Source organism: Crinia signifera, chromosome 11 (genome assembly GCF_055691185.1).
Source record: "Crinia signifera chromosome 11, ASM5569118v1, whole genome shotgun sequence".
Lineage (NCBI taxonomy): Eukaryota > Metazoa > Chordata > Amphibia > Anura > Myobatrachidae > Crinia > Crinia signifera.
In genome coordinates this window covers 29775476-29792809 of record NC_139227.1, presented here as the reverse complement: position 1 = coordinate 29792809, position 17334 = coordinate 29775476, and the positions used below count along the sequence as shown (strand labels likewise).

General features: G+C 42.1%; 1 protein-coding gene across 4 annotated transcripts in view; it reads left to right on the top strand.

The window, feature by feature from the left end:
• CMIP (c-Maf inducing protein) overlaps positions 1-16328 on the top strand; it is a 138460-nt gene extending 122132 nt beyond the window's left edge. For 2 of the 4 annotated variants that reach the window (XM_083164909.1, XM_083164911.1), the window contains 8 exons: positions 4253-4378; positions 7863-7979; positions 8780-8920; positions 10476-10523; positions 11645-11791; positions 11996-12101; positions 12216-12286; positions 15522-16328. In XM_083164909.1, coding sequence (XP_083021035.1) covers positions 4253-4378; positions 7863-7979; positions 8780-8920; positions 10476-10523; positions 11645-11791; positions 11996-12101; positions 12216-12286; positions 15522-15575 — 810 coding nt within the window. In that variant the 3' untranslated portion in view covers positions 15576-16328. The remainder of the gene's footprint in view (positions 1-4252; positions 4379-7862; positions 7980-8779; positions 8921-10475; positions 10524-11644; positions 11792-11995; positions 12102-12215; positions 12287-15521) is intronic. The other 2 variants (XM_083164910.1, XM_083164912.1) reach the window with 1 other exon arrangement.
• The last annotated feature ends 1006 nt before the right edge of the window (positions 16329-17334 follow it).

Below are 17334 nucleotides of genomic sequence, written 5' to 3'. Positions count from 1 at the left end.
AAATTTCCTTACCTGGCAACTCTTTTTTACTAAGCGACATTCACTTAAGCGGGGCCGCGCATCGCTATCGCCCATAGGGTGATTTGTCTAACCTTGTCAGTGTTTTTTTTCTTTTTCTAACCTTCTAAGCGATTTTGACTATGTAGTCGAAATCGCTTAGAAGGATCGCTCTGTGTGTTCACCCCTTAAGAGAATACAATATCCTCTGGGTGAGGTCAGCTGATAAGCCTGTCATGTGATCACTGTCCTTAAGAAACACTCATGTAGACTCAAAGGGGCAGATTTATGAAGCCTTAACAAGAGATAAATGCAAGTGTGATAAAGAGAGATAAACATCCAGCCAATCAGCTCCTTACTGACTTTTTGCAAACACAGCCTGTAACATGGCAGTTAGCAGGTGATTGGCTGGACGTTTATCACCCTTGTATTTATCTCTTGTTAAGGCTTAATACATCTGCCTCAAAGAGAGATACACTAGTTCAATGTCAATCTGAACCTTAAGTCGGGAATTCAGTAATTCACCAGGTGTGTAAAAAGGTGGAAGGCCCTATTCAATTAGCGCTCTTTTTTTCTTGATACATTACTCATTACATAGAATACGGAATAAGTTTCCAGAGCTATGCGTTAAGATGACCAGGGACATGCGGCAAGGGTAGGCAGTGCAGTACATCTGGTTGTGATTTTGGCCAGTGCCTCACAAACCAGTCACCTCCCCGCACGTTCCTTCCGATAACAACCTGTTTATCAGGGATTTGTTTTCAGCTCTACTGAGACCCCATAAATAAATCACTGTTAAGTGCAGTCTGCATGCTGTATTCTGGGCTACTTTCAGGTGGAATTGTTACATTCTGCTATATGTAACTGGGAGCGTGGGTGCAAGAAGAGGTAAAAATGAGGGTGGGGGAATGCTACGATGTTATCTGTAGCATTTACAATCAGTTGGCAGGTGCTATTTATTTTTTTTTATAAATTCTTTATTTTCAAAGATTTTCAGAAAGTAATCCATCTCACAATAACAGAAACAGTATATGTCACATTGTCAAGGGAGACATATTAGTGCAACATCATAACGTATCAACAGCACACGTGGATGAGAGTCTTTACATCACAAAAACAAGTATATATCAATAACACTCTTTTCTACACAGTCATGACATTTAAATCTTTAAATAGTCTTGAATATTAACAACGAGATAAGCAAAAAGAGGTATAAAGACCAGGAAGAAAGAAGAGAAGGAAGAAAAGAAGGGAAGAGGGGGGGGGGGGGGGGGAGTCCGGAGTCTGCAGTGTGGTGTCTGTATCTTCTGACTGGCTTTCAGTTGGGTCTTAGGAACATACAGCCCAGTAGGTGACCAGACTGTGCTCAGGTCTCATCTAGCGAGGTGGATGCACCCGGGCTTCTAGGTATCAGATTTTTATATGATGGAGTCAATTTGAATTCTATCCAGGCGTCCCATATATGTGCAAATGTAGAGAATTTCTCAGGGGTGGAATAATATATATCGTCCATTGCCATGTAAAAGTCCATTCGCTGGCACCATTCCCACATTGTAGGGGGGGCATCCGAACGCCAGTGGACCGGGAGCACAGCTCTAGCCGCATTGTTTATGTGTCTGAGTAACGATTTCTTATATTTGGAAATGGGTATGTCTGAGTGCGACAAGAGCCAAAAGTCCGGGCCTGATGGGACCGGATGACCCAAAATTTCAGCGGCCAGTTTCCTTACATTATCCCAAAATGGTAGGATTAACCGGCAGTCCCACCAAATATGAATCAGAGTACCCTTTTCCTGTCCGCATCTCCAGCACATAGGGGACACACCCCTACAGAATTTATGTAAGATAGTTGGGCAGCGGTACCATCTCGTCAGTAGTTTAAATTGGGTCTCAACTACTTCAAGGCTAGCCGAGCAAGCGCTAGTGGCCTGGAAGACATTGTCCCAATTAATTGTGATATTTTTGGAGGTAAAATCTTTCTCCCAGGCTTCCTGGTATATCGGCTTAAGGGGCATTAGGGCAGACAGTAGAAGCTGATAGATGTTAGAAATCACGTGTGTGGGGGGCTGTTTTTGGGAACACATCTTCTCAAACGGTGTAAGCACCCTACCCAGTACGTGAAGACCCCCTAGCGATTTGATGAAGTGTCGAGTTTGGAGGTAAAACCAATAATCCGACCTGTTCAGGCCCGTATTTTCTGCTAGCGTCTCGAAAGGTATATATTTCCCAGAGGAAATTAGATGGTGTACTCTGGTGATCCCGGCAGACGTCCAAGGTGACATCTGTCCCGAGGAACCAGGGGGGAACCCAGGGTTACGGACAATAGGTGTCATTGGGGATACTGTGGATGAGAGTTTTCGTTTCACTCTTAGGTTTGACCACATTTTCAATGTTGGGCCTACTAGCGGGTGATCCACTCTTCCCATTACTGAACACCATGGTATGTATTTGAGGTGCATCCCGGTAGAGTCAGATTCTATAATCACCCACTGCTTTTCTGTTGATTCTCGTGACCACTCCATGACCCTGCTCAGCAGGGATGCTTGGTAGTATGCCGAGATCAAAGGGAGTTGTCTACCGCCTTGCATCTTGTTCCTAAATAGAGTCTGGTGTTTGAATCTCGGCCTCCTTCCCCCCCAAACAAAATCCCGGACAATATTATGTAGCGTAGAGAGGAATTTCGGGGGGAGAGTTATCGGTAGGGTCTGGAATAAATAAAGGATTCTGGGGAGTATGTTCATTTTGATAACGTTTATGCGACCCAACCAGGTAAGTTTCATTGGAAGCCATTTAGCAAGGTCGCCGCGTATTTTATGTAATATGGGGCTGAAATTTAGGGAGAATATTTTACTTAGGCTATTGGAAATCTGTACCCCCAGGTATTGCAAGTGAGTCGGGTGCGGCAGGTGCTATTTATATTGCTCACATGGCCTTAGGTAATTTTCATCCAACTATACCTTAGCATAAAGGGCTCCTGCTGTGATCTGCCACCAAACTCTGTCTTACCACAACCGTTGCCACATGTACCTGTCCATACACTCTTCTCTACCAAAATCTTCATACACCCTTCATTGTATTCTATACCACGAGTAGCACTGTAAAAGCGGGTCACGTTTGCATCTCACGATTACACAAGTGTCTCCCTGTGATTTGACTTCCACCCGTTCTACCTTGGCTGAAGTACTCTGTACATAGATGACATTGTTATCATTTTTACGTGTCACTTTCTGAAAATTGATGGTAAGAGCCATTGAATAACAGCTGGGGGTCAGCATATCAGTCATATTTCCTGCCCTCATGTACGTCACCTTAGTTGGGAATGCTGAAATATTTCCTGTTGCAGAGGCCATGTTGCATCATTTTCTAGTATTGTTAATTACCGTAACGTCTTCTGTCAGCTTTTGCGTCCGGCCAGGTTTTCGTATCAGCCTGTTTTAGTAGAAAGCTATTCTTGTTCCTTCCTGCACAATTGATCACCATACTTCCAGTTAGTGTGGATAGATATAGATTGGTCTAAGCGCTGATGTTCCTGCTCGCACACATCTGTGCAGTAAGGAAAGTATCGCTTTCTTATTGTGACCTTTTTATCAAGAGTACAAATCTTCAAAGCGTCTCTAAGCGGCCTACACACGGGGGTGACACTGCTGAAGCAATATGAGCAATGCAGATCGCTAGGCACACAGCACTGTGCCAACAGTGTGTGCTGAGCAATCTGTCAGGGACAGTGTTGTCCGGTGAGAACACTGGTCCTGACCGCGATCTCACTAGATTTATCCCGCAAGCTTTATTTTAATCGCCGGGTGATAGAGACACGGTGCCACGCATCGCTGTTGTTTATGGTCCCTACACATGGAGCGATGTAGGGGCGTTTTATAAGAAATCCGGTCACTTCTCTTAGAAAATATCCTGAGAAAGAAGTTCCTCACCGATTCCACTGGATAAAAGTACAGTTTTCAGCATATTATTAAAATAAATGTTTGGGCTATTTGAGGGACCTTTTATGAAGATTTGCTGATAAAATTCAAGAATAAAGGAGATTTGAAAACATTGCATGCAACAAAATCTGATGTCTTTGCATTTCATTTGAGCCGGCTTTTATCCTGTCCTCACTTAGAGGACCGAGGAAACTGGCTTAAAAAGAAATAACAATCTGGAAGTCCGCCATAATATCCAGCTTTTTATTTGTTTTTGTAAATCTGTTTTTTATTCTATAAAAATAGCTTCGATGTCTGAAACCTATAACCCTCCACCTGCAGGTTCACTCATGTCTCCTGAGCGTCCGAGCCGGAAAGGACGGCTGGTTCCAGCTATACAGCCCCGGAGGGGTTGCCTGCGATGACGATGGAGAACTTTTTGCCAGTATGGTACGTGTCTGCAATAATGTGAGTTTATATTACATGGGTTGCCTAATGTCGGGGTGGGGAGGCTCATTTCATCATTCCTGGAACACAAAGATCTTTTCTGGTGACTTTCTGGAGAATTTCCTACTCATCTGAGGAAAAAAACACACATTCAGCCATAAATGGCAAACCTGGCAATGCAAACACTGTATGCAATGTACACAATGTATCAGCTTAAAACAATACATTTAAAGATTAAAAATTTGAAGAAAAAAAATATATAGTGCCAACCATTCTGCTCCTAACTGTCATTTTTGAAACACACCATGGAAGGTGTCTGCTAAGAGCTGATTGGTTGGTACTTATCTCTCTCTCTAAAATGTGATTCATCTCCTGTATTAACAAAATGGATTACTCAGAGGAAATTTACACAACTACAAGCAGAATGTACAAACTCCACACAGATGGGTGACGTAGCAATGTTAGCCCTTGGAATGCCAAGTGAATTTGTCAAAATAGGTGTGAAAATTGCTTAGCAAACTTTGTTATTCGTCATAATGACCTGCAATGGTTACCTTATATAGGAAATATAATTTTTTTTTACACAGCATTTTTATTTTATTTTAATTTATATAACAAATGTGAGCGACGCTGGCACTTTTAGCAGATATTTTGCACCTCTCACAGAGATGTTAGCACTAAACACTGGGCCACTGTGCAGTCCCTTGTACTTTTACTGGTCTAAATGCAGCATATCCATGAGGTGTAAAAGATAACTTTAGAACTAGTGACCTTATTCACTAGATAGATAGATAGATAGATAGATAGATAGATAGATAGATAGAATTGTTTCTGTACATTGGTGCACAAATGACCTCTGCAAAAGCTGACATTGCAAAGCATTCTGGGTAGAGAGATAAACAATGGGCCTTGTGGCAGCTCCGATATTCCCAGACATATTCAAAGTTTGACTATAAGAGACCTTTTTCTCGGAGTCCTGTCTGGCATAAAGCAGCGGGTCTGCTGTAGATCACCGATACCAGCCCCTGGATTTGTAAGGAATGTTGATAAATGTTTCCCTGTAGAATTTATGGGTCCTTACCGTACACCACATGTCCTCGCACACAAACTATAACTTGAAACACAAGACTCACTAAAGTTTCCATCTCCAAAAAAGAATTTATATCCTGAGGAGGATAAGAGCGCAAAGCCTGGTCACAGCTGGGCATGTTATGGACTAAATATCTGCCTTCTCCTTGTGCATTATAAATATTCTTTATGGCTTTAGGGGTGTTGATGGCTGTGTACAAGCCTATCGGTTTAGTGATCTGATCCTCCACCTGACACGTATATCTGTTAGCTGAAAGTTGCTTCCCTCATAACAGAAACGCTACAAAATGCTGTCAAATATCTTGATCGTGTTCTCAGGGCCGTAGTGTTTATTCATGATGACAAGTCTGTGTAACTTCATAGGTTGCAGTTTCCTAAACAATGGTTTATTTAACAAAATGGCTGTCCATATCGGTGTAGGCAGCCATTTTGTTCCCCACTGACTGAGATCCTCTGTGCTTTCTTAGTTACTGTAACTGTTACGTAATGTATTATTATATATGTCTTTGAATAACTACATGCTTTCTACTCCTGAATATTGTTGTATACCACAGAATGGCTATATGGGTGATTTATATCACAATAAATGCTCACAATAAAAATGTCAATTTTTAACCATGCAGATATGATGGCCAGAGCCAAGGGACCAGGATCTAATATCTGTTCGGCTGAGAAACGGGAAGTTAGGATGTGCTTACACACACACACACACACACACACACACACACACACACACACACATCCGAACTTCCTGTTTCTCAGCACCACAGAAATTAGGAGAGAGGTTTATCGAAGCTCAGAGAGAGAGATAAAGTACTAGCCAATGAGCTCCTAACCAAATTTACCCGCTTTGCTTGCACAATGACAGAAGCTGATTGGTTGGCATTTTGTATCTCTCCACTTTGTATAGATCACTTGATGATCAAGATACTGAATGTATTCTGACTGACCGTGCTGTCCTCTATTATAACCAATTTTTTAGCAAATGATTAAGGAAGACTTGAAGAAAAATATATCTTATAAGTGATAAGGGAAAACTGTTACCTTGTTTTGACTTAAGAATTACTCATAATGAATCATACAAAAGTTGCTCAATGCGTGCTGCCTAATTTGCATGACAATCCAGCAGACATCCCTAAACAGTGGCTGGGCAGGCTCATGCCTGCTGTATATTTTGACTGTGTACAGCAGGCATGTGCAACCAGCTGTTTATGAACTACAAGCCCCAGAAGCCCTTATGACCAGAGGCCGTGTTCATAAAGGAGCTTCTTACAAAGGTACATGTTAAACAGCAAAGCAGAAGTGTGAGCAGGACCCTCCACCAGCTGTATCTGCAAATCTCTGCTGCACAGAGAGCAACAGTATAGGGCTCCCACTTGGTGCACTTAATATGTGCCGAGGAGCACTAGGTGTTAGCTCCCCCTGTATGTGATTGGGGGTACTGCTGCATGATCATTGGGCACAATATAATCTGAGTTGGTGTTGACATTGACTCCAAAAAACTTGCAAAAGTCAATATAATTAGAAGTTGATGTCACTTAATAACGTTTTTAACTTTACTTGGTGTTTGTTCCAATGTTGCTTCTTTATAGTATTATGTGTTACTGGAGGCTTTTCACAGATCGTACTCGGTTAAGAGGCGGATCATGAAAACAAAAAACGAAACTTAAAAAAAAAAAATCAATTGCAATGTTCAACGCCGTTGGATGTAACATCATTTAAAAATAATATATAATTGTAACAGCCTTATTCCTTTAATATGCCGTTAGTAACAACTGAATGTGGCTCTTTCTCGGTATTGGAAGAAAAACATGTTTTGCATAAAGTTTTTCGCAGGCAAAAAATAATGAAAGAAAAATGTTGCTTCAATTGGCGCACAGCAAGTTGTGCTGCCTCCTCCCCGCTTTTGTGAGACTCCTCCAGGAATTAGTAGTGTGCAGAGAGGCGCAAAAAGGGTAAATTTCAGACCTAAACCACCTGCCACTTTTGGTACAGCCATCGCATTGAATTCAGCTCTCCGTTTAGAGCTGATGAGGACCTGTGAATGCTTTTAACCGTTTGAATGCCAAGTCAATTTGTCAAAACGGGTGTGAAATTTTTTTTTTACACAGCATCTTTTGTACTTGAATTTATATAACAAATGTGAGCGACGCTGGGATTTTTAGTGGATATTTTGCACATCTCACAGAGAGGCTGGCACTCAAAGCGTTAATTACTAGATGTGCACCTAGCAATGGGCTTCACCGCCAAAGTACTTCCTTACTAGGCACAACAATAGGTTTGCATTTATAATTACCTTCACTATAATTTGTTGCATGATAATTGAATGTTAAGATCTTGGTACGTCATAACGAGACAAACTGCTGTCTATAAATTAGGTTTTTGGTTAATAATAATACTTTTTCTTGTCATTCAGGTTCACATTTTGATGGGCTCGTGCTATAAGACTAAAAAATTTCTGCTGTCGCTGGCTGAAAACAAACTGGGTCCCTGTATGTTACTTACCTTACGAGGAAACCAGACCATGGTGGAGGTAGGAGAACACATTATGCACTTGTAAAGTATCATTGCATTAATGACAGCACAGATCGCTACTTATTGTGTGTTTGGCAAGTTTTCGGTACCCTCTGTATATTTTAGCTCTACTGTAGGAAGGAACGGAAGGGAGAATAGACAGATAAAAGGAATAGGTACAGAACGGCGGTTCCCAAACTGGGTGTTGCAGGCATAGGCAAATGCAGGAGGGGTTTCCTTTTGCCCAGAAACCCGCTTTTCCCCCACAGTCTGCCCAGTGGCCAATACATACAGCATAAAGGGCAGGATTAGGGTTACCACCTTCTGTACAGGATTACTCCGGACAGTCCGTTAATTAAGACTGGAGTTGGTAGCTGCCTATTCAGACAGTGTATAGTCCGGGAACACCACCCCCGGACGCCAATCTTAATTTTCAGGATGTCCGGCGTAATCCTGGACGTGCATATACACTTGCTGATGATGGCTCCGAGGTGAGTGACGGAAGGGATGACCAGGGAGGGGTTCTTTAACGATGCTCGGGAGTGCGCAACATTAACGACAGGGAGTAGTATCGCCTAGTGTGTATGGGACTTTAGTGTCATAATTGGGCCTCCATACATCTGATGTGCTGTATTACATAATGCACTTTGGAGCAGACTATATTGTATTCATATTAATTCTGCACCCTTCATGGGCTGGCAGCAATCTTAGGTTTGCCCCTGGCAGGGAGGCAACGGGTTGGCAATCATTCTCCCAAGTAAGATAATTAAAAACTTGCAAGTGATGGCCTTTTTATATTCCACCTTTCATTATTTTCAGATTCTTTGTCTGATGTTGGAATACAACATTATAGAGAACAATGACACGCAACTGCAGATCATCTCTACGCTAGAGAGCACGGATGTGGGGAAGAGGATGTACGAGCAGCTGTGTGACCGGCAGAGAGAGCTGAAGGAGCTGGTAGGTCCAGGCTGTGAGCATGTAGGCCAGGCTGTGAGCATGTAGGCCAGGCTGTGAGCATATAGGCCAGGCTGTGAGCATGTAGGCCTGCCATTCAGCTATTTATGGAAACCTATGCGTATAGCATGCTCTGGATAGATGTCCTGCTTGTGTACCATGGCTTGTTCACCAACTGCAGAATTTATGCAGCAAAACACAATATTGCAAACATGAAGGCCTCATACCCACCGGTGTTTATTGTTAATGTTCATTGCCCATATTATGGGAGCCTATCGGGAGCTACAAGCTATATACCAGTTAGAAGGGCATGCCAGTCACAGCCAAACACTTCTGTGTTTTTTAATTCTGGTTCAAGAGCATCTTTATTAACATTAAAATCACTGGCATCCCCAGCACGGTTCAAACTTCAAATATGGGAACCACAGCAACTGGCCCCAACTGCCATTCCAAACTGACTTGCTGACAGTTGGTGCGGCTCCACTCTTTGAATTTTAAACTGTGACAGCCCCCCTCAAGAGCCAACCACTGATTAAAATTGACGCTCAGCGCCAATGGGTTTCTGGCTTAATAGGCATTTCAGCAGCCTTTGGTTTACCCACAAGCCTTTGCTAGGAAGCATTGAGACTGAGTGGAAATATCGTGACCACTTTCCCACCAAATTCAAGGTGATCAAAGCACAACATTTAAGAAACACATATAGAGATTATTTTCACTACTAACTAATCCACAGTAAGGCATCTATTTACTAAAACTTGGAGAAAAGATTAAGTACACTGAGATAAAGTATCAGCTCCTAACTGCCACGTTACAGGCTGTGTTTGAAAAAATAAGCCACTGATTGGTTGGTAGTTTCTTTCTCTCTCTCACCAAGGCTTTGTACACAGACCCTTTAAATTTTGCCGTCACTAATGAATAAATGCAGGAATATCCATAGTTTTCTTCCAGTCACAGAGAGACTGCAGTCACGTCTGTGTTTACCTCATGAACCACCCGTCTATTGCATAATACGAGGACCACCCTTGTCCCGTGTAACATACCAACATACCAAAACACAAACTTCAGCAGCTTACAGGATTACTTCCACAATTAACACTAGTTCTTAGTTTAGTAGGTCACTTGTATAAAAAAACTTTCCATGGTTTTTTTTGCTGTTTTTTTTTTTAAATCTTTAATGTTGGCATTTAGTCCTGCATACGAACAATGAAATTTCAAACTTTGTTTTCAAGTTATCCCTGTAAAAGGGGGTGTGGTTCGTTGGATCCACAGTAAAAAAGTTTGACAGTCACTAGGTCGACCATTATTGGATAACAGGCAAAAGGTTGACATGATTTAGGTCGACATGGAAAAAAAATTGCCATGTTAAAAAGTCGACATAAGTTTTGACTTTATTGGGGGGCTTTATGCTGACAGATGTCGACATGGACACCGTATTAGTGTATTCAATATGTGACAATATTTCCTGACAAGGTTATCAAACCTTGTAGACATAATGACAACATTACCAGAGAAGATTTATTTGGCTTTGTATGAACTGTTTTGTTTGCTGTAATTACAGCAAAGAAAAGGAGGACCCACCCGCCTAACACTGCCATCCAAGTCTACGGTAAGTGTGCACAGGGTTTATTTTATAATTAGGGGGATATTCAATCTCCCGCCGCTATTCCCGACGGGGGGAAATAGCGGCGGGTCCCTATTCAATGCTGTCTTCCCCTATAGCATGAACAGGGATCTGGCAGAACATGCCCGACTTCACAAGCAGTTGGGCACATTCTGCCGAGAATGGCCGGGAAGTGACAAGCTCCTGGGCGCAACTCAACAATTTCCAGCCGCTTCTCGCGGCCACGCCCTCTTCTCAACATTTGGCAGGTGGGACAATCCCGCCTGCCAAATCTGTGTCCAGCCGGCCGAGAACGGGACAGGGTCACGGCTGTCAGTCGTGATCCCACATCGAATATCCCCCTTAGTCTTATTTTAGCCTGTGACACAAATAATAAGGTCTCTACCCATTTTTCCATGATTCCTGCGTCATTTGACAAATGTCCTTTTAGATTTCTTCGCCCAAGAGTGGGCGGCCATCTTAATCTTAGCCAGCCTTTGGAGTTATAACACTCATTGTATCTGACTTAACCAATGGCTACACTAAAAATGGAGTTTCCCTCTAATTTCTGAGTAATGAGGGTTCTGAAGCAATTACCAGGCAAGATTCAGATTATTGTCAATGGCTGACGTGCACTGGAAACTGCACCTGATTGGTCACTGTCCAATCAGGTACTGCTTTCCATGCATAGTCTCTGATGGCAACCCTGAGGTAATTCCTTCCTTGCAGCACTTAGGGAAATATTGTCACCTTCTACTTTCCCATCAGCAGTTGTGATATAAGGGAGGAATTACAGGAGATGGCTTCTCCATAGGAGAAACTCGATTTTATTTTTCTAACAATTACTTATTTTGCTACTTTATCTGAGCATCTGTTATTCGGAGCATATTGCTTCATATGAGACGCTGAGATTGTAGACTTCATTTTTAGATTCATGCAGACTGAAAGTATGCATAAGGCCTTTTTATTATACCATTGTGTCAGTGTTTACCACAATGGCGCCAAACCATTGTTTGTTAGTATATCTGCCATTACATTACTACATGACTGGCAGTCAATGATACAGATGTCTGCCTGTTAGCACATGGTAGATGTTCTTGTTCTCAAAAAGTTCTGCTTGCTTCCAGGATGCGGACCTTGCCAGGCTGCTGACCTCTGGCTCTTTTGGAAACCTAGAAAACCTCAGTCTGGCCTTCACTAATGTAACGAGTGCCTGCGCTGAGCAACTCATCAAGCTGCCTTCACTCAAACAACTGAACCTATGGTCAACTCAGGTATGACGTCCTTACAAAGTAAAATTATCATTAGAAGCTGATTGGATGGTAATTTAGCTAACTGTGCTAAATCTCCCCCTTCATCAAGGACATTGAGCATTGATATACATCCAAATATATATTATTGTGTTGTACAAAATATTAACATATTCTTACAAACTTCTCACGTTTCACATTACTAACGCGTTTCTGGTTCCTCCACAGTTTGGAGATGCTGGGCTGCGGGTTTTGTCCGAGCACCTCACTGCACTGCAAGTTCTCAACCTGTGTGAAACCCCTGTCACCGATGCTGGGCTGCTGGCACTGAGCTGTAAGCGTCCTCTCTCTTTCCCTTCTCTCCTGCTACATCTCTTACATCTTCCCTGTTCTTTCTGTCATTGTCCAGAATTCTTTGTTTCTAAATCCTCTCTGTTCCCAAACGTAGCTATGAAGAGCCTCTGCAGCTTAAACATGAACAGCACGAAGCTGTCGGCAGACACATACGAGGATCTAAAGGTAAACAGAGACATCATAGTCACTTGTTATGTGCCACACAAAGCTCTTATAAATGTCCCATCCAAAGTCACTGATCTACATAAACCACTGAAATTGGAGGCTAGCATTGTGCATGCTACAAAAGACCGATCATTTTTACCTTGTCTACATGTCATGATTTTATTGGAGAGTCGCCATATCCATCTGTATATATTAGTCTCTGGTCTCCATATATAGGCCCTAATTCTGTTTGCTTCACTCCCCTGCGCGTTCGGAAGAGGGGAACAATGTTTAGCAACTGCGCTTGTGCATCCACTTCGTGCTAGCGGACACGGCAAATTGGTTATTCGCCAGCCGGTTCGCACCTAGCAGTGCGTGCGTGGAGTGGCAACGAGGGATATCGCCCAAGGGAACGCCCAAGCGTTTAATCTGCGTCCCCATGAAAAATATTTGCACATTCACATCAGTCGCTGCCCCAGTGGAGCTTACAATCTATATTCCCTACCACATGCACACGCAGACATTGTAGGGTTAATTTGTTGGGAGCCATATAACCTACCAGTATATTTGTGGATTGTGGGAGGAAACCGGAGTACCCGGAGGAAACCCACGCAAGTACAGGGAGAATATACAAACTCCACACAGTTATGGCCATGGTGGGAATATGACTTTTATTACCGAACGGGAAAGAAAACATTCGATGGTCGGCGACCATCGAATTATTTATTTCCCCTTTGGACTCATGCGAGGGGATGTGTTCGCGTACACATCCCCTCGTATGCCAGCGAGAGGAGGTGGCCGCCGGGGCAGCAGGAGGTGCTTACCTGCTCGCTAGGCAGCAAAGGAGCTGAGCCGTTCTGAATCAGGCCCTTAGAGAGCGCATTACAGATCAGTGTAAACCACCCCCCGCATTATTCCAATGCATTCATAGAGGACTCGCAGTGCGATGCTAAATTAGTGCTTTCATGTTTTAAGATCTAGCTCCACTTTGTCACCTATGATCCAGAACCTGTTCGTCCAGCCCCGCGCACCATCTAGGCGCTGTCAGGCTTTGTCTACTAATAAGGGATGTAGGACATTAATTAACCAGATTTACGTTAATCAGCAAAGGCCTAGAGTGACCTTAATCTTCAAAAGAGCCTAATTACACCAGCACACCCACTATACTTCCCTGGCTATAAACACACCCAGCAGCGTGACCCACATGTTATTTCTGCGTGGGAGACTCTGTTCCATATATAACATTTGCTGGGCGTTAAGCGTCTTTATAGAGTATCCAGTGTATGCTATTGTAAAAATAGCCCCGCAGTCCCCACGCCCTAATATAGCATAACATGTCGCTGCCTCCAGCTCCTAAATGTGTGCTTTAACTGGGGTGGGTGTTATTTTCTATTATCAATTTGTTTTAAAGTTCCAGTACATGTAAAATATCTTACATAGCTGCGTGGCTTACTTATACTTTATTTTTATAAAGACGGTCGTTCTAATAACCCACATGTTTGTATATGGAAAAAGTTACAGAAATATTTCAGATACAGTTTGTTGCCTAAATCTGTCCAACATGTAAACCGATCTGGACAATGGGCCTTATTTAAGGTGCCTACACACATGGAGCGTTCTGCCAGGGCCAGTGGTCTCCGGTGAGAACACTGGCACTGCCCGTGCTGGATATTAAACGCCGGGCGATAGCGACGCACGCTATCGCCCCTAGACATGGAACGATGACATCACAGACCCTCCTCAAAAAATGCCTGGGCGCACATGCGTTTTTTATTAATCACACAGAAACAGCAGGTTTCCACCCCCGAATGCCAGCTTCCTGTCCGTTAAATTCTATTTACGATCCATACGCATCTTCTGTCGATATTCACCCTCACTCATGCACAGGCCTTCGATAATCACTCAATTTTCAAATTCTATAATTAGCGGTCATGTCTGACTGAGGCCCAATCAGTACCAGATTAAGCCTTCGAGGGGCCCGGGGCACTTTAGACAGGGGGGCTCCCTTGCACTTGTCATTACTGGCCGCAAACTGCAGGGGAGACTATTAGACTGTCAAAACACAGAGTAAAGGCAGTGTAAACTTGGTTAATGGGTAACTGCAGCGGGGTGTGTGTGTGTGTGTGTGTGTGTGTGTGTGTGTGTATGTATGTATGTATGTATGTATGTATGTATATGTATATATATATATATATATATATATACACATACATACATACATACCACATTAAAAGCCTGTGTTTGTCCCTCTGCACCTTACTCTGTAGGAGACCTCACAGGCTCAGTGATGCATCTGATTAAAAACCCTCCCATGACTAGGCTGCTACTGCTGCTGTCCTCCATAGGCCTGAGAAGCATGTAATGAGCTCCACCAATCAGAGCTCAGCACAAACCTCTCAGCCTCTGGGGGATATTCTGATTCACTCGGAAAGGCATAATCACTCACTAATGGACAAAACCATGTGCACTGTAGGTGGGGCTGATGTAACATGTGCAGAGAGAGTTAGATTTGGGTGTTTTATTGTTTCTGTGCAGGGTAAATACTGGCTGCTTTATTTTTACACTGCAATATAGATATGAGTTTGAAGTACACCCCCACCCAAATCTAGCTCTCTCTGCACATCAGCCCCACCTGCAGTGCACATGGTTTTGTCCATTAGAGAGTGATTGTGCCTTGCCGAGTGAATCAGAATAATCCCCTCTGCCCTCTTGTGTAAAGTGGCATGGGACTTAGTCAACTTCCAGTAATTGACTGCACTGTGCAGTCAGTGTGCCTTGGCTCCCGATGCTCAGCACCATTAATCATTATCACGTTGGCAGATAGGTGAAGCTGCAGCACTACCCCACTCCCATGCACAAAACCATTAGCTAAAAAAGAAAAAAAAATTAAATACACACCAACCACAGGGGATGCCTAGTTAGAGGGGTACTGACCCCCTTTGCCCCACCTTTAATCCGGCCCTGGGCCCAATATGTTATTATACGATTACTTTTCTAATTGCCCACAATTTTTGCAGTATGATATAAAATTGAATAATGACAGACTGGAGCTGATAGGCTGGTTTATCACTTTCTATTTTATCTCTTTTGGAAGCTTGATACATCTAGCCCTTTGTCTTGCGTTCAACATGACATTAAATGTACAAGAACGTGCATCACTAGTGAAATTGTTTCACCAAAAGGTGAATTTTCAAAAGACTTATTTGTTGACCAATAGTCGTCGGTGATAGGTGATTGTGTATTTTTGTCCCCGTAGGCAAAGCTTCCAAATCTTAAAGAGGTGGATGTTCGCTACACAGAAGCCTGGTGACTTCTTACTATCACTGAAGAAGGACACGGGTCTCAAGGGCCTCTTTGGCTTATCGAAAAACTGTAGAACAAGGAACTTCTTGGCCTACGATCTGTGTTTTTGAATTTAGAGGTCGTTTTTTTATGTAGGGAGGATCAACGTAGGCGGCCTGATACAGCTTCAGAAATTTCAAGGTGATTTCGTTAATGGATACAAAAGACTTTTTAGGTGCAAGAAGGTTCTACCGAGGAAACTAAAGAAAAAGAGAAAAAACTTTTTGTGGATTTTTTTTTTTACATTTTATTTTATTTGCATACGTGTTCATGCTGTGTGAGGGAAAATTTTAAAAATGCATATGTTTTATGTATTTTTTTTAATTCAATTTGATTGGTTGGACTCATTTAAAAAAAAAAATCCTGCTTTGACCTTTCGCTGCGTAACAAGGACTTACAAGATCATAAGCGCAACAAGAACGATTGTCACTTCTCTTTTGCACCTTTTTTTCGCGCCCTGCAAATCCATGTTTGTATATAGGATTTACGTCATTCACCTATTTAAAAAAAAAACACAGAAAAAAATGGTTCATACGCAGCGGGTCTGGGACCTGCTTTTTATTTATAAAATGTAAAAAATGTTTTTTTGTTTTTATTTTGCAGATAGAATTGTACAAAGTAGTTTGTCGCTGTCTTGTTGACTGTGTTATTAATGTATGTGTATTGTTTTGGCTTTGATTTCAGAAGAGAAAGCTTTCTTGAATAAATACCATGGTTAATGTATGGTGTATTCAATATAAATATATATATATCCCCTCAGCCAAGGGCTGTGTCAGTAGCTTGGGATACAGACAAACCATTGCATCTGATTTTGGCTATGAACATTGTGGCCTGTGTTTCTGCATTGTTTCCCTGTTACCGCCATCTTGTATAGATCTATGCCATTGTGTTGCTCCCAATGTTTTGTTACATACTATACACACAATCAGTCCAATTTGTGCATTACTTACGATCCCTACCCTGCTGTCTGCATATTGAAGTGCCTCAGCATTTTACTAATATGAAGCTGAACACTTATTTATATTGGGCAGAAAATGTTTACAATATTATATACCAAGGGTAGCCAACTTGTAACTCTCTGCCTGCTGTGGAACTACACATCCCAGCATGCCCTGCCACAGTGTTAGCCTGTTCTAATACCAACACTAGGGCGGGGCTTGCTGGGATGTGTAGTTCCACAGCAGCTGGAGTGCCTCTACTATCCCTGTTTTATATACTATTGTTACTTTCAATTAAGATGCCAGTTACAGTAATGACCACTAATAAATATATATATATATATATATATATATATATATATATATATATTTATATTCAGTACAGCAGATATTCCTACATATACACAACTGTGGTAACAGGGCACATAATGCACTTAATAACTATCCATTGTCTAATTATATCTAATATATGGGTAATGTTTATACTGTTACATTGTGTGACATTGTTATAATTGGATACTAAGGATGTCATTGTTGATATCACTCTTTTTTTTTTAAATTTTATTATTATTATTATTCACGAATCCTTTATTGTGGATAAGGTTACTGCAAGTCACAGACCTCAGTGTCCTATATAAAATCAACCTCCGAAAGGGTTGTCATGGTAACAGAACTCCTGGCGGACTTGTAATACCCTTATAATGTTTAGTAAAGGTTATGTTATCCAGTGTAACTATCTCAGCTTGTAGCCTGCAGTGCGAGAAAATATTAATGGAAGTTCATATTCCT